Raw genomic sequence first — 18,686 nt, 5'->3', positions numbered from 1 at the left:
CCGAAAAAAAAAAAAAAAAAAAAGAAGAAACTATACTCATTTCACTTTCTGAAGTATCTGTTAAGCACCTCCAGTGGAAAGTATATGACACAAATCTAGGAAAGTATTTTTATTTTATCTCTACTTGTTTTTTTATGAAACATATTTGGCTATTTTGCACTTCTGTTATATAAAATATTTGACATATTCACTATGTTTTGTAGTTGATTTAATCTTAGCTTATAGTTTTAAGAGGAGGGTCAGAAATGCTCTTATCCAGTCTCTAGCACCACAGCCTGACATTACCATTACATCTCCAGGGACTCCACATGTACACTATTTATATATGTGTCAGTATTCTTACTTCTGGATTCTTAAGCACAGGTGTTTTAGACATCCACAATATCTTCTCAGATACTCTGGGTTTAAAAGACATTTCTGATGTTTTTTCATAACTCTAGACAATTATTCTTGTTTACATTTTCTAGGTTTGAAGAGAAGGCCCAAATGGATCCCCTTAGTGCTCTGAAATATCTACAAAATGATCTTTATATAACTGTGGATCATTCAGACCCAGAAGAGACAAAAGAGGTAAAGGTGGCAATAAACTTCAGAAATTGAATGTTTAAAAAATTGTCTTTCTAACTTATATTTGTTGACTTTGCTCTTGGATGTTTAAAGGAAAGTGAGGAAAATATGATGACACTAAAAATCTTAAAAATGGTACAGAGCAGATGAAATAAAAATTGAGTAGACATATTTTCATGTGGTAATCTAAGATTCAAGTCACACAAAAACCTGTGATCCACTCAGAAAAGGATTCTCAGGTATAAAGTTTTAAGTAGTCATTAGATTTTGTATTGGAAAGGAAATAGAAAATTTTACTTCTGCCATAGTTCCATACTTCCTTTACTTAAGGGTTACATAAAGTTCAGTATAAACTTTTTCTACTGATACTCGAAAATCCCCCTAAAACAAGAAAGAAAACTGTCCTTTATTGTAAGGAGAAAGTGAAGAGAGGTTGGTGGGAGTAGAATCTTTGCTGGCTTGATATTTAGTTATATGAATGTTGTAGCAGTACAGTTTTACCATAGGCTACTAACTTCGTTCATCAGTAGCCCCTAAGCTTGAGAACTTAGTAACAGATCATTACTTTTCAGTTTTTTTGATACATAACATGGGATGGAAGCAGCTGTTTCTAAGATTTAATATTCTTAGGGCATATTTGCATATCCACAGTGTGTGAATATACCTGCAATGAGTTTCATGGTCTTACAACCTCTCTTCCAACTTCTAAGATTCCTTTTGTCACTTCTTCCTTTTGCTAACTATTCTTGTTCATAGTTCATCTAGCAACATCTGAACTGCAATCCATTTTACCTTCCATTCTCAGAATTGGTGATTATATGTAGTTCTGTTCCTTACATCTATTTCCCTGTTAGCTGTTGCTGTGCTTTGGCTTTGTAATAGCAACATCAAGCAGTGTTTTCCTCTGTTCAGCACTGACACAGGTATCAGACTGAATGACTTTCAGGTACCAGGTTCATTGTACTTTCAAGCAGAAGACCCTTCATGTCCTTGGCACCAAAACAAAGAAGTACTCTTTCATAGTTGCCTACTGTGAAAATAAGCCCTAGTTCTCTCACTCAGTATTGGTTACAACCCTTCAGTAGGTGGAGAATCAGCAGAACACATTTTAAAACCCCCTGAAAAAGGACAGTTAATTGTCTCTTCTTGAGTCTTCAGTCAGTTCATGATACTATTTGAAATAGGGAGAATTGTCACAATTTTGCCAAGTAGCAGAATATATTTGGTTTAATCTGTTATGGCTTATAAACTGAACATAGTTGTGAAGAGTCTGTTAATGTTCTGTTTTGTTAGACCGTGCATTTGAGAGTTATAAATGGATTTTCTTGTGTTTTCACCATAGTCTGTCTAAAATGGCTGTAATCCGGAACATTCATTTTTCTTTTATTTTTTAAAACCAAACCAAAACAAAATATTTCAAAGTAAATAATTTCAGCTGTGTGAGTTGCAAGTAGGCCAAAGAAAACAGACAGTTTGTTCTTAAAGCTAAGCTAGTAGGAAAGTCCAGGACAGGGAGGTATCTCAAGTTCAAACAGTCATTTTAAGAATTTTGGTAGTGGGTTTCTCTTTTCCGGAAGAGTATCAAATTGTGATTTTGTATGCCACAGACTTCCACTCCATTTCTGAAAAGCTGTGTCTATCAAGAGTTGTTTAACCCTAGTAGAAGTTAGTAAAAATGATGTTATTCATGTGTATATCAGCATCAGAATCACTTTAGAATTTTCAGAACAATACCCTCACCCTAAGAGTCTCCTCTGTCTGCTCTTTTACAATGGAAAACTGAAAACACACCTAAAAAAATTGAGAATTACTGGTCTGTAAGGTTATTCTTTTGTTTAAAAATGTGTGAACAGATTTCGTTTGGGGAAAGAAATCCCTTGGTGACAGCTCCAGTATATATATGTACTTACAGTATCTGTTAGTGAGGCATATAGATCTTCACTTTTCATTGTAAGAAATCATTCCCCTTTTTGAGAAAGGCCTTTTTACTGCTCTTCATTTTCTGTAGTAGCTTGGTTTTGTTCTCTATGTATGTTTTACAAATTTTTCATTATATTAAATGATTTTATCAGCAACCAGAAGTGGTTTTTAGATTTTTCTCCCCTTTTTTTGGGTCATCATTGTGTCTTTTAGTCACAAAATGCTGGTGGACTATCAACTAATAACGGTTCTTTGCTTTCTTCCAGTCTCCAGAGCATGGGTTCTAAATTGGTGATGAGCTTATGTTCATAAAGCTTATGAACATTGTATTTTTTTCTAGAAAAGGGCCAAGAAAAGGATGCTTAAACTGATTCTACCATTTTCAGAGAGGATTCTATAATAGAGAAGGAACAAGAAAAACAAGTTTTCAGCCAGTATTGCACACTCTGTATTAATTGTCTTTCTACTGAGATTCCAAAGTACCGATGTCATTTATTTAAAAGATTGTGTAGAGTTCCTACAATATGCCAGGCATTCTTCTAGGTACAATAGATATACCAGTGAACCAAACAAGATACTTGCCCAGGAGGTACTTACATACTAGTGGGGAGGAACAATAAACGTATTAAATAAATTATACCATGCATTAGAATTTGATAAGTATTATAGGAAAATTAAAAAGAGATCAAAAATATAAGGGGACTTCCCTAGTGGCGCAGTGGTTAAGAATCCGCCTGCCAATGCAGGGGACCTGGGTTCAAGCCCTAGTTCGGGAAGATCCCACATGCCACGGAGCAACTAAGCCCGTGTGCCACAACTACTGAGCCTGCGCTCTAGAGCCCACAAGCCACAACTACTGAAGCCCTCGAGCCACAACTATGGAAGCCCGTGCTCTGCCACAAGAGAAGCCACTGCAATAAGAAGCCTGCGCACCGCAACGAAGAGTAGCCCCCGCTTGCCGCAACTAGAGAAAGCCTGCGCGCAGCAACGAAGACCCAACGCAGCCAAAAATAAATAAAATCTACGTTTAAAAAAATAATTATATATATATATAGATAGATAGATAGATAGATAGAAGGGGTAAGAATTGGGCAGTTGCAGTATTAAATAGAATAATCATAATAGACCTCATTTGGAAATCAGATTTGCACAAGGACTTGAAGAATATGAGGGAGTGATCTAAGTAGATAATTTGGGGAAGATAATTCCTAGCAAAGGGAGGGCTAGAACAGAGACCCTGGGATGGAGAGTATTTGGCTTTGTTTAGAACAGCAAGGAGACACTTGTGGCTGGAGTAGAGGTAAGGAGAGTGAAAGCAGTCAGAGATGAGGTACAAGAGGTAAGAGCAGGGATTGGCAGAACAGGTTATGAATGACATCATAAGTCATTATTAGGACTTTGGCTTTTACTCTGGATAGGGAGCTGATTCAGGGTATTGTCCATGCAGAGGAGTGATATCTGCTTTATGTTTTAATTAGGTCACTCTGAGTACTGTATTGAGAATACACTAAAAGGGAACAAGGATGGAGGCAAAGAGAACTATGAGGGAGGTGTAGAAATCTAAGCAAGGGGGATTGTTGCTCAGAGCAAAGTAGTAGCAATAGAAATGGTGAGAAGTAAAATAGATCAGATTCTCTCTCCCTCCCCTCCCTCCCTCTCTCTCTCTCTCTCTCTCTCTCTCTCTCTCTATATATATATATATATATATATATATATATGTATGTATGTATGTATGTATGTATGTATGTATGTATGTATGTATATACTTTTTTGGCTACATTGGGTCTTTGATGCTGCACGCGGGCTTTCTCTAGTTGCAGCGAGCGGGGTCTACTCTTCGTTGCGGTGCACGGGCTTCTCATTGAGTGGCTTCTCTTGCTGCGGAGCATGGGCTCTAGGCACACGGGCTTCAGTAGTTGCAGTGCATGAACTCGGTAGTTGTGGCATGCAGGCTCTAGAGTGCAGGCTCAGTAGTTGCGGTGCATGGGCTTTTAGTTGCTCTGCGGCATGTGGGATCTTCCTGGACCAGGGATGGAACCCGTGTCCCCTGCATTGACAGGCAGATTCTTAACCACTCTGCCACCAGGGAAGTCCCCTCAGTATATTTTAAAGGTAGAACCAACAGAATTTTACAATTGGATGTAGGGTTTGAAGGAAATGACTCCAAAGTTTTGAGCCTGAAAAGCTAGAAGGATGGAGTTACTGTCAACTGAAATGAGAAGGTGGAGCCTCCTGACTGGAATCAGGAGTTTAATTTTGCATATGTTCAGTTTGAGTTGCCTGTGAAACAGCCAGCTTGAGATGTTGAAGTGATAGTTGGATGTTCAAGTCTGAAGCTGGGGAGAGAGGACTGACTTTATTCAGATTGTGTACTATTACTCAGTACCTGTTAAAACTCTAGGCCAGTACATAGCAGTGCCACTTATTTAATTGGATTGTTAAAGTAACAGTTTTCTCCCCATTCTTCTGTTTAGAGCCAGTGAAGTTTATCTTTCATCGTAGAAGTTAGAAAAGAGCAACAAATTAACCCCAAATAAGTATTCACTAGAATATAGGAAATTAGTAAAATAGGAAACAGTAGAAACAATATAAAAAGTGAAAAGTTTGTTCTTTGAAAAAGTGACTAAAATTGGTCAACCTCTAGCAAGACTTATCAAGGAAACAAATAATGAAAACATAAATTATAAGCATCACAAATGAAAAGGGGAAATCATTACAGCCCTACCTACATTAAAAGTGTACTAAGGAGATATTATGAACAAGTTTGTCAACAAATTCAGCAACTTGATGAAATGGACAAATTTCTTGAAAGATACAACTTACCAAAACTAACACAAGAAGAATTAGAAAATTTTAAGGAACTCCATATCAATTACAGAGATTGAATTTGTAATTGAAAACTTCCCAAGAGAGAAAATACTAGGCCTGGATGGCTATATCAGTAAATTCTATCAACCCTTTAAGGAAGAAAAAAATGCCAATTTGGTATAGATTCGTAGAAATCAGAATAAGACAGAACACCTTCTAAATCCTTTTATGAAGCAGCTTAACTGATGTAAAAACCCAAAAAAGACATTACAAGCAAAGAAAATTACAGACCAATAGCCCTGTGAATGTAGATACAAAATTCTTAAGAAAATTTTAGTTAATTGAATCCAGCAATATATAAAAAGGTTAATGCACAATAGCCAAGAGGTGGTTTATGCTAGGAGTACAAGGTTGGTTTCACATTTGAAAATCAGTATATTTCACCACATTGGCAGAATGAAAGAGAAAAACCACAGATCATCTCAATAAGTGAAGAAAATCATTGGCAGAATGCAAAACCCATTGATGATAAAAATTCTTAACAAACCAGGAATAAAGGAAACATCATAAATCTCATAAAGGGCACCTGTGAAAAACATACAGCTAGTACCATAGTTAATTGTAAAACATTAAACCCTTTCCCCTAAGATTATGACAAGGAAAGGTTGTGTGCTTCAACACCTCTATTTAGCATTATGCCAGAAGTCCTAGCTAGTACGATATGGTAAGAAAAAGAAAGAAACAGCGTATAGATTTGAAAGGAGGAAGTAAAATTGTTTGCATTTTTAGATGACAAATTAAAGAATACCTAAATAGATGGAGAAATAAATCACATTTGTGGTATGAAAGACTAAAAAGTGTTGAGATGCCCATTCTCCCCAAATCGGTTTATAATTTAATGCGGTTCCTGTCAATATTCCAGCCAGTTTGGGTTTCTTTGTTGTTGAGGAGATAGACAAACTTATTCTAAAATTTAGTCAAAATGAAAAGGCTCTGGACTAGCCAAAACAATCTTGAAAAAAGAAAAAGTTGGAGGTCTCATACTTACTACCTGATTTCAGGACTCTGTATAGAGCCATAGTAATCAAGGTGGTGTGGTACTGCCTTAAGGATAGACAAATAGATCAATAGAACAGAATAGAGTTCAGAAACAGACTGCATATATATGCATATTTTTTTGACCAGAGCACCAAGTCCAATAAGGAAAAGAAAGGTTTTTTAAACAAATAGTGCTAAGTAACTGGATATCTCAACCCCTATTTCACTTTTTTTTTTTTTTTGGCGGTACGTGGTCCTCTCACTGTTGTGGCCTCTCCCATTGCGGAGCACAGGCTCCGGACGCGCAGGCTCAGCAGCCATGGCTCACGGGCCTAGCTGCTATGTGGCATGTGGAATCTTCCCGGACCGGGGCACGAACCCGTGTCCCCTGCATTGGCAGGTGGACTGTCAACCACTGCGCCACCAGGGAAGCCCGTCGACCACTATTTCACTCTTAACACAAAAATTAAGATGGATTATGGATCTAAGTATAAAACCCAAAACAATGAAACTTTAAGAAGACAACAGATTATCTTCGCAACTTTGGGATAAGCAAAGCTTTCTTGGACATGACACAAAAGGCACTAATCATAAAAGAAAAAGTTGACAAATTGGACTTCAACCAAATTAAAATTTCTACTCATTAAAAGACATTATCAAAAATGAATAGATGAGGGAATTCCTTGATGGTCCAGTGATTGGGACTTCACGGTTTCACAGCAGAGGGCCTGGGTTCGATACCTGGTCGGGGAACTAAGATCCCACAGGCCACACCATGCGGCCAAAAATTAAAAATAAAGATAAAAATAGACAAGCTTCAGACCAAATAATATTTGCAGTAGATATGTCTGACAGAGGACTGATACCCAGAATATGTGAAGAAGTTTCATATATTTTTAGCTCTTCCTTTTATCCCCTTTTTTCCTAACTAATTAGTCCAGTTTCTTACATTCAAAGGATGATTAATCAGGTGACTGATACCTGAAATTTTAAAGGCTACAAGTACAAGTGTGAAGTACATCCTGAAGAATCAGTGGTATCAGCTGCTCAAGTCTTGCAAAGTGCCAAGTAAACTCCATTGAGATTCAACTCATTTGTATACTCTTATTCCTTCCTTTAACTGACCTGTTTTCCAGCATCCTCATTCAAGATAAATATGAATAGTTCTCCTAAATTTTTATTTCTTTACCAATTTGTTAAAGTACAAGTGATGCAATAGTTTTATCTTATTTTGTCATTGTTCAGTTGCATTGTCTGATTTAAACTAACTCTGGCTAGCCTGGGAATCTAATCAACACAACATTTTTTCAATGTAAAAAAGACCTTTGAGCCTTTATAATTATATAATAATACAATTATATATGACCATGGAATACCAATCTGAGTGGTAATTTAGAGATGGCTTATGCATAATAACCATGCTTTTTTCCTCAGAGTTTGATTTACACAGAGACATCAGGTGTTTTACAGTAGCATGCATTTATTTTTGAAGTGAGAATTCATATTTACTAATATACAGGGCATCAGTCTCTCTTTGTGTGATAGATTCCCAAATGAGTAATTTTTCTTTTTTCTTTTTTTTTTTAAGGAAGAAGGGGTAGTGGTAGATAAGTGAATTCTTCTCCACCTTGAAGGATGGTGCTACTTCTACATCATACGTTCTTTTTTTTTTAATGTCGGTTCATTGGTTTATTTATTTATTTTTGGCTGTGTTGGGTCTTCGTTTCTGTGCGAGGGCTTTCTCTAGTTGTGGCAAGCGGGGGCCACTCTTCATTGTGGTGCACGGGCCTCTCATTATTGTGGCCTCTCTTGTTGCGGAGCACAGGCTCCAGACGCGCAGGCTCAGTAGTTGTGGCTCATGGGTCTAGTTGCTCCGCGACATGTGGGATCTTCCCAGACCACAGCTCGAACCCGTGTCCCCTGCATTGGCAGGCAGATTCTCAACCACTGTGCCTCCAGGGAAGCCCCTAATTTTCTTTTTCTTTATCGAAGTATAGTTGATTTACAATATTATATTAGTTTCAGGTGTATAAAATAGTGATTCAATACTTTTATAGATTATATCCCATTTAAAGTTATTATAAAATACTGGCTATATTCCCCGTGCTGTACAATGTATCTTTGTAGCTTATTTATTTTATACATAGTAGTTTGTACCTCTTATCTCTGTCCTGCCCCTACCCCTTTCCATCTTCCCATTGGTAACCACTAGTTTGTTCTATCTGTGAGTCTTTCTGTTTTGTTTTATTCATTCATTCATTCTTTAGGTTCCACATATAAGTGGTAACATCTGGTATTTGTCTTTCTCTGTCTGACTTATTTCACTTAGCATAATACCCTCTAGGTCCATCCATGTTGTTGCAAATGGCATTATTTCATTCTTTTTTGTGGCTGAGTAGTATTCCATTGTATATATATACCACATCTTCTTTATCCATTCATCTGTTGATGGACAGTTAGGTTGCTTCCATATCAGGCTATTGTAAATAATGCTGCTGTGAACATTGGAGTGCATGTATCTTTTCAAATTAGTGTTTTCATTTTCTTTGGATGTATACTCAAGAGTGGAATTGCTGGATCATATGGTAGTGAGTAATATTTTATATTTCAGTTGACCTATTGTTCCTTAATAAATACATACTTTAATATATTTTAAAAATAAAATAATTCCAGGACTTGGTCTAGTATTTTGGAAAATGATAATAGCAGTCCACTAGAAAAGTCAGCATGTTGTTTAATCTAAATACGGTGTTCTTATTGCCACTTTTTGGTGAATAGACTTATGCAACACATGCAGAGACATCCAGTGGCTAATGAATGGTCGAAATTATAGGAGTTTATTCTCCAGTGTGCTTACCTAGCTAATTTGCTTTTTTCTCTCCCCTGCCCCCACAGTTTCAGCTCCTGGCTTCAGCTCTGTTTAAATCTGGTTCAGATTTCACAGCTCTAGGTAAGTATTCCAATGTAATTTATCCGGCCATATGCCCTAGAATTTGGGAGGTTGGACTTTTATTTCTTTTAAATGAAACATCAGATGAGATGTCATCCAAACAAATGAAGCAAGTTTCAAGGTAGCATGCAAAATTTCTAATAACCTGCTACAAGGTTATTTTCCAGGCATCAGTTCCCAGTTCATGGATCAGTTTGCAGTTCCTATTACACCAATTGCTGGGTTATTATGCAAACAGATGGCAATAGAAGCCTGATCAAAATAATTTGTATAATGTTGTTTTGGAATGCAGACTGTATTACTGATATACTTACCATGAGTTAACACTTGCTGGTTGAATGTTTTTCCTGTTTGTTCTTTGTGAAATTGTGTGGTGTCAACAGAATGGTGATGGAGTAGACAATGAAATAAATGTTTGGGAGCAGAAGAACGAATTACCTCTTTACTGAAAATGGATATTTTTGTATGTTGGTATCTTAATTGTTCAAGTGTTTCTCAAGCATCCCAGATATGGGCATCAGTTTTCACTTAGTAGTACTCTCATTTAGTATTAATGAATTATTAAAGTAGTTAAACTAGATTGTAGTAAAGTGGGGAGTCTAGAAGTTCCAGAATCCAGAGCTTTAGTCAGGTGAATTTTCAAGGATCTTTTAGTTAGGATAAGTCATTATAGCTTCAGTTTTTCAACAAGATAGTAGCCTTTTCAAGTATGGGAATTTCCAACTTTCCTCTTGTCATTATGCAGTCACACAGTGAATGCATATTAATCTCATTAATGCTGGTGCTATTTTCAATTTGCCTTAGAGTCCAGCAATAGTATCGAAATTTTCCAGCGTATGTAATATAAATACTTCTCTTTATCTTTGGAATTAAATAACACTTTGGAATATCAGTTTAATTTCTTCATTGTTTGACCTTTTGTCTCTTAAAGGTGAAACATACCTCAAAGGAAAAAAAAACAGACATAACAATGATGGTGTTTCTCACTGGGATGGGAAATAGTAGTAGTGTTTCTTGGGGTCTTGCCCTTTGTTTTGTTTTTCCTTAATGAGTAATTGAGACTACTCTACTGATCAAGGCAACTGGAGCCCTGAGTTCTAATTCCAGAATATGTAGGATTCCACAGGGCAAGAGGACTGCTATAAAATGTAACTCCAGTAGGTTCTCCTAAAAATTTATGTAATTGTTTACCACTGTCCCATACACTCAAAGGGCTTTTAAAAAATGTTTTCAGGTTGTTAGAAATCTCAGCCCTAAGATGGAGAGTCTAGTTATAGGCATTATTTTGGAAAGTTCACGCCCTTTTGAGTTTTATCATTTGAAACAGGTTTAGTGATACAGGAACTGAGAGCCTTTCATATAGATATTCACTTTGAATAAATGTGTGCCTTGTTAGGTATGGGTACTGCAGCCCAGAGCCATTATTTTTATTTTAGTGGTGGACAGCACTGAAATATCTCTGGCTGACTTATATTTAGCCTTTAGAACAAGAATTTTTTGGCAGTCATTTGAATATGTTAGACTGGTATCAGTGAATATTTTACTTTTAGCTTAACTCTTTTCTTCTTTCTCTGCCCTATTCACTGTGAGCTAATATATTTTGTCAGGAACAGTTTGTTTTAGTTGGATTCTAAACTTCAGGGACACTGAGATCCATACAAACACAACAGAAAAAAATACAAAAAGGGAAATTTTCTGTGGGGTTTTGTTTCCTACCTGTCTGAAGGGAGGCAGTTTAGTAGTTAAGAGATAAGAGTGTAGTATAGTGGTTAAGGGTCAGAATATAGGTTTAGCTATCAGCTCTGCCACTTGCTAATTTTAAAAGTGACTTTGAACAATTCACCTTTCTAAGCATTAAGTTCTTCATCTATAAAATGGAGGTAAGCAGAGTACTTACCTCAAGTTGTTGAGAGAATTAAGTAATTATGAAAAACAACAAAATGAAATACTTAGTAAGTGCCCCATTCAAGTACTTGTATTACTACCTTCTTTATAAATGTCATCTTTGTAACATTGGTGAATTTGGATGAGGAGCAAATTCAGGTTATATGCTAATTTTAATAAGGAGACATTTGATATATTATTTATAAACAAAAAGTACCTTTCATAAGGTTTCATGCCTATTTAGAGTTCCTGGTTCTTATTCTCATTCATTTTCTGTCTGATTGTTTTACCTTTACGCCACTTAGAATTGAAATCTAATGGGTTATTTTATGTATAGATGTATACACTTTTCATGTATAGATGACTGAATATTTTGTTTTCTAAATTATGTCCTGCCAAAGTTGGCTCAACCAAACTGTCTGACTTCCTTCAGAATTCATCCAGTTTATCTTAACCTCTTAGAATTAAAGTATTTACTAATGTTACATGTAATTTAAATATTTAGAAAGATGGAAAATGATTTGCAAACAGCTGGCATTATCTTAGTTTTGAAAAATGACTGACTTCGGAGAAAAATAACCTTTGGGGATCTTTAGCTTAGAGCTACTGTGTCTGTGTCTGAGGCTGTGGGCACTGTGAAGCTTGAACTTGGGCTTTCTGCTAATTTTAAGAGCATATTTTCAGCAAGGTATGTGACAGGGAAAATCTGGTCTGTAGAAGCATATTGCCTTTCTTGGTCTTCACACCTTTCTTTAGAAGTTTTATAGTCCGTATGCGATGTGCAAGTATGAATTCAGACAGCTGTTTAAAATATTTTATGTCTAAAGTACAGTGCTCTTTGGCAGTGTGTTGACATTTGTGAATGAGGAGCCTTAGGGGTTTCACAGCATTTACTGTGCCGTTTTAGCCTTTATACTTGTACCTAAATCCACAAAATTTAGATTTCAGCAAGAGACTTTCTTCAACCTCCTGTCTTTAGCCCACATGTTTACAGGTGATTTTTATATAATAATGAGTTTATTTTAGAAATAAGAAATGTAAACACAAAGAAACTTCTATCTAGGAGAAAAATGAGAATTCTTGCTATTTCTTCCTTATTACCATAAATAGGAAAAGCTACCTAGCCTGTATAGGATGTTAACTTAAAAGTATATATTCCTGGGGCTTCCCTGGTGGCACAGTGGTTAAGAATCCACCTACAAACGCAGGAGACACAGGTTCAAGCCCTGGGCCGGGAAGATCCCACATGCTGCAGAGCTACTAAGCCCGTGCACCACAACTACTGAGCCTGCGCTCTAGAGCCTGCAAGCCACAACTACTGAGCCCACGTGCCACAACTGCTGAAGCCCGCGCACCTAGAGCCCATGCTCTGCAACAAGAGAAGCCACTGCAGTGAGAAGCCCGTGCACCACAACAAAGATTAGACCTTGCTTGCCACAACTAGAGAAAGCCTGTGCGCAGCAATGAAGACCCAATGCAGCCCAAAAAAATGAATAAATAAAATAAATTTTTGAAAAAAATTTTTTAGAAAGTATATTTCTAATAGGTCACTTTCTTTTAGAGCAGTCATTGTCTTCAGTCACAATAGTAATGGTAAAGTGATAGCTATTATTTATTGAGCACTTACTGTGGGACCAGGTACTATTCTAAACACTTTACATGTCATAACTCACTTAATCTTCATAATAAGCCTATAAAGTAGCACTAGTATGATCCCCTTTTATTATATGTGAAGAAACTGGAACACAGAGAGGCTAAAGTAAGTTGCCCAAGAATAGTGCTAGTGAGTAGCAAAACCAGGATTCACACCTTAGTAGTTTGGCTTCAGAACTAAATCAATAACTGTACTTCCTCTCATTGAGCGTTACCAGTTTCCACTACTCTGAGCGATAAGTTCCTCATTCCACTGTATGGTGAAAATGAGAGAAACAGTAGTTAGGAGCATGAGATTTAAAATCAATACAACCTTTTTCGTCCTGTCTCTACCATTTAAGTAGTCATGTTGCTGTTGATGAGTTTCCTGGTGCCCCACCCATTTTTGATGCTTTTTTTTTTAATATTAAGATTCTCTTTGAACAACTTCCCTCAGTCCCTGCCTGCTTCCCTCAAGTGTAACCACTTGTATTTGGCAGATCTTTATACACCGACATACAGGTAGAGTTGATTCCCATTATTCACAGTAATAGTCTATGAAGTCACCTATAACACTGAACTGGTGAATACTGACCCTTTGCTCCTATGGAAAATACAGAGATAGGTTCCTGTTAAGCCTCTTGTCACAGACTTTTTGTCAATTGATTAATAATATAATGTTGCTTTCTTTCAACAGGAACACACCTTACTTGTGTATTTATACTGTTGATATCATTAACATTGAACTCACACCAACAGCACTATATATAACTCATTCCTGAATGAAGCTTTTCTAACCTGTATTTTCTTCATAAGGCACATTGCAGCCTTCTTGCACTTAGGAACACTAGCCAGCACTTCAACACCACACTTGGGGACCATTTTCAGCAGTGAAGTCACCAAGAAAAAACAGAATTTGAAGAACATGACACCAAGTAGACTGTGAAAAGGACACTTGTTTATAGTATGAGAGCTGAAACAAGAAGGCAGAGCATTACCTAGTTGACCTCAGTTGAGAACATATATTTACATGTGGTGACTCAAACTTTTGCCACTCTGTGTGTCTGTGAGTGACCACAAAAGTGGCACAAATACTGATTTGGGGGTTACAAGTTTTAGCAAGTAAGCAAATGTACAAATATAGAATCTGTGAATAAGGATCAACCGTATATATGTACACACACACACACACATAGATGTATGGTTTTATGTTTTCTGGTTTTATTTATTACATAATATAAAAACATGTATTCTCCACATAACTTTTTAAAATTTAATGATGTGGCTTGGAGGTGCTTAGATGAAACTATACTAGATTTATTGTATTTGTAAGTGATACACAATATCCCATAATAGGGATCTACCATAATTTAACCATTCATCTAATGAGAGTGTAAATTTCAAGTTCCTTATTGGTAAAAGGTGAATAAAAATAAAAGGTTTTTTTGAGGATTAAATGAATTTAGCACATTGCCTACAATTTAATAAGCACTCAGTTAATAAAAATAAATGGGCTTTGGAGTCAGACCTGGGTTCACACTCCATTCTCTTTCCTCACCAACTGTGATGCCTTATTAAATGACTGACTCTCTTAAGTGTTGCATCTGAAATTGGAGTTTATGGTAACTGCTTTGTTGGGTTATTTTTGTGACAATGAAATGTCATACATAAAGAAACTAGCATGTAGTAGAGACTCAGTGTTTGTTTCCTTCCCTCCTAAATCATTTGATCTCATGAAAATGGTATTATTTTATAGCGTACTATCACAGAATCAGTAGCTTCTCTTAAAAATATAATGTACCACAGCATTTTTACAAATAAAGAAAGTAAAATAAAAGGTGTGAAAAGCCCTAAAGTTGAATACGAACAGGAACAAACAGACATGTTTATCAAGTTGGTAACATAATTGCACAGTAGGGGAAAAAAGAGAATTAAACCTTTTTAAATACAGCTTAGACTATATACTATCAGTGAAGTATATTCTAAAAACAATAAAAGCAAGGAAATCTTGAATTTTGCTGGTAATGGTTTGGGTATAGTAATTCTGGAACTTGTTTTGTGTGTTTTAGGTTTAACAAATGAATAAATATTGCTGGGAGTAGGTTTTCCTAGTAGGAGAAAGGAGCTATAAACATGGAATGGAATAAGGAGAGGAAGAACTCTGTGAGGTTCTTAAAAAACTGAATTAGCAATAAAAGCATGGACTAATGATTTTGGTTTTTTTAAAATAGATGTGTGTATAATATGTGTGCATATATGTATAGGCCTAGAAACAACACCACCCCTGGCAATTAGCACAACTGATCTTGGTTTCTAAATATCATTTGCCACTAAAAGGAATTAGGGTTCCTGGGGAAAATGGCAGACTCCAGAGCTGTGTAAATATAAGCTTGGAGATCTTACTGTGCCAGAAAGTAAGGAGGTACTCAAAAAGTAATGGGGACATTTCAGAAAGATACAGAGGGAGAACATATGAGTATTAAAATGAATAATGACAGGAATGGATATAACCTATTGAACAAGAAAATGATTCATGAGTATATACTAATGCAAATAGAGAAATAAAATGAAGGAAGGAAAAGGAAAACTCTTCTTTGCAATTAATGTCATCCAATGAATCTAGAAGGAATTGTCGAGTTAGGAAATCACCATCATATACATAATAATTGTTTTAGCAAAAATCATCAGTTAATGCTAAAATCATTGGGTGCAGATCTGTTGAAGAACAGGATATTTGCACAGTTTCAAACTATCTTCTCATCAATATTTTATTAACTGCAAAGGTAGAAAAGTACACATTTACATTGTAGAAATCTGGCATACACCAGTTTAACCAGATGATCATAGTTAACATCCTCAGTATTGGGACAAACTGATACCACATGCCTCCTAAGATGATGCATTGAGAAGGGCACAGCATCTCTATGTAGTGTTCTTGCCAACTTCATAAACTGAATCTGATCATAAAGAAGCAACCAGACACCCCAAATTTAATACATTCTACTACATTACTGCTCTTTGTTTTTTTTATAACAGTGTCACAAACAAACAAACAAAAACAAAGAGAGGTTGAGGAACTATTCCAGGCTAAAGAGATTGGATAACTAAATATAGTGTTTGATCTTGAATTTTAGATTAGTGGGGAAAATGACTATAAAAAAGGTTTTTGAGACATAAATGTTAAATTTCCTAAATTTAATATATAGTAGTTATTTAGATGAATGTTCTTGTTCTTAGGTGAAATGAACTCAAGTATTTAGGGGTGAAGATGTCTACAATTTACTCCCAAATAGTTCCACAAAAAAAATATGAGTGGTGTATACAAACACACTTAGAGAACAAGAGAGAATGAAAAAATATGTGGCAAAATGTTAACAATTGGTTAATCTAGGTAAGGATATATGCATATGAATGTTTGTTGTACTATTCTTGAAACTTTTCTGTGAGTTTGAAATTTTTCAAAATAAGCCGAAAATAAAGCAATTAAGAAAACTCAGAAGAACATAAAATAGAAAAAATACAATCTCACCATTCAGAGGTAACCTTTGTTTACATTTTGGAGTATTTCCTTCCATTCATTTCTGTGATATAGTAGTAGGCTTTGTTAAATCTAAAACTCATCTCAAAGTGGTAAACATTTGCCCTCACACTTAAAATAGTAATAATTTTTCTTTTTTAAATAAGGGGGAATGTACCTTTCTTGAGGCATTGTTTATTTTCCTTCCAGGAAACTGGTATCCTTGGCAATATTCTTTCTGTTCTGTTCATGTTCTTTACAAGATTAAAAGGCAGATTGCATCTAAAACTGTATTCTAAGTTAACTGAAAATCAGTCCAATTTGAAATAGTCTTCACTGATTATCATGGCATAAAGAACTTTCTGGCACTATTTCTGTTTCTGATGGCATTCAGTAGGCCTCTCATATTCAGTTAGCCATCTCAGGAATGGGGAAAATCAATAGACTACTTTGTTTATTTTTTCATTTTCATTCTTCGTATGTGCATAAAAAATTTGAAGCAGGGGGAGCAATACTATTACTGGCTTACTAAAGGAAAGAATCTCACTGAATATTTCCTTGGCTGGAGTAAACTTGAAAATTCAGGGTTTACTAGATATTAAGGGGGAAAAAAATCTTATGGTTCAACGATCTTAGCCTTTTTAGAATGTCTTTTACTAGAACATTCATCTAGATAAAAGGAGTTCATTGCTCTCTATTTTTCACATGATGTGTGCCTAGCATAGAGCCTGATGCATAGTACCATAAATACATGCTATTTCCTATGTGCCAGGTATCGTTCTGTGTATTATAGATGTATTTCTTAACCTCAGCTGTCTGTATTTTCACTCAGTTCTCTGAGACTTCTTGCAGCTCTCCGGGGCTTAATTTTAGACTACTTTCTAAAGACCTCTTTCATTTTGATTTTATTTTTATTATCAAAAAATTTTTACTGCTCAAAAGCATTAAAAAGTCAGAAAAGAGGAATGAAAATTCCTCAGTGGACTAGAAGAGGAAAATGCTTATAAGGAAAAGAAGAGAAATCGATATTAGTTACTAAAGTACTAGTCATTCTGCTAGGTGGTTTTCACATAATTGCATTTAATCTGCACCATAAACCTATGACATGAACAGGATTATCACAGATTTATAGCTGAGGAAACAGTTGCAGAAAGGCTGATTACCTTACCTAAGATCATACCATTGCTAGGTAGTAGAACTGAGATCAGGACCCATGTCTGTCTGGTTTCAAAGCCTGATTTGGTTTTGGTTTTTCCATTATACATTGCTGCTTTTCTCAACTAGGTTTTCTGTTACATGTTGAGTTTTAAACACAGTGGATGAGTTTCTTTATATCTCTCCTTCACCAGGCTTTTCCGATGTGGATCACACCTATGCTCAAAGAACTCAGCTCTTTGACACCTTAGTAAATTTCTTTCCTGACAGCATGACTCCTCCTAAAGGCAACCTGGTGGACCTCATCACACTGTGACCGAAGAGTACCTGGACAGAAATGGAGCACAGGAGTCTGCTTTCAGTATTCTGGATTTCAACTCTATTGACTGACAATTAGGCTGCAGTGACTGAGGACTGCACCAGAATTTTGAAGGGATCTTTGCTGTCACAAATTTTAACCCTCTTCCTTCACACCTGACCTCAACCCAATAGTCCTCATCCCATTCCGAAATTAGGCTAATAAAGTGAAATCGGTATACTTTCCATTTACATATATATATATATATATATATATATATATGTATTTTATTACTTTAACTTTTAAGAATTCATGAGTATAAAAGAAAAAATAATCAGGCAGTATACCCTTTTCTGATTTTTATTTCATTTTTATAAAATTGGGGCAAGTAAGCACTGTTCACAGACTCAGTGCTATAAGAATTGGAATTTTGTTGTTGGGTTGTTTGGCCTTTCTTCTTTCTCCTTTCTTTCCATTTCACTTTACCTTGAATCACACAGCTGCTTGTAAGTGATATGTATCATTTGTTTACCTTTTCATTCTTAACAGTATATAGTTCTGTAGGGCAATTGATGTATGTTTAAGTGATATATGTGTCTCTATTGACTAGAGTCTTGTATTACATTAAACAGTAGGAGGAACAGAGGGCTCTAATTTACGCTCCTTGTCATAGAACTAAAAAGTGAAACCTGAGATTGATCCCCACACTTATCTGAGATTGGTATATAGTATTTCTATAATGATATATTTTATAGAGGATATTACAAAGCTTTGAGTCACAGAAACCTTAAACTGAGGAGAGAGTATAGTTCAGAACCTTTAAGAGCCACTCTCAAAATTACCAGCAGCAGGATTTTAGTTGTGATTAGCATGTTCATTGATGTCTCTGTAGTAATTTTGGAAGAAAATGACTCTTT

The 18,686-nt window shown here is 35.9% G+C and overlaps 1 protein-coding gene across 1 annotated transcript in view; it reads left to right on the top strand.

The window, feature by feature from the left end:
* Positions 1 to 18,034, top strand: part of MKLN1 (muskelin 1) — a 184,713-nt gene extending 166,679 nt beyond the window's left edge. The window contains exons 16-18 of the mRNA XM_007445636.1: positions 468 to 570; positions 9,229 to 9,283; positions 17,666 to 18,034. Of these exons, the coding sequence (XP_007445698.1) occupies positions 468 to 570; positions 9,229 to 9,283; positions 17,666 to 17,787 (280 nt within the window). The 3' untranslated portion in view covers positions 17,788 to 18,034. The remainder of the gene's footprint in view (positions 1 to 467; positions 571 to 9,228; positions 9,284 to 17,665) is intronic.
* Positions 18,035 to 18,686: the final 652 nt, after the last annotated feature.

This window comes from Lipotes vexillifer, unplaced genomic scaffold, assembly GCF_000442215.2.
Source record: "Lipotes vexillifer unplaced genomic scaffold, Lipotes_vexillifer_v1.1 scaffold1110, whole genome shotgun sequence".
Lineage (NCBI taxonomy): Eukaryota > Metazoa > Chordata > Mammalia > Artiodactyla > Lipotidae > Lipotes > Lipotes vexillifer.
Note: the sequence above shows the minus strand (reverse complement) of the source record. Positions and strands in the feature narration are given on the sequence as shown.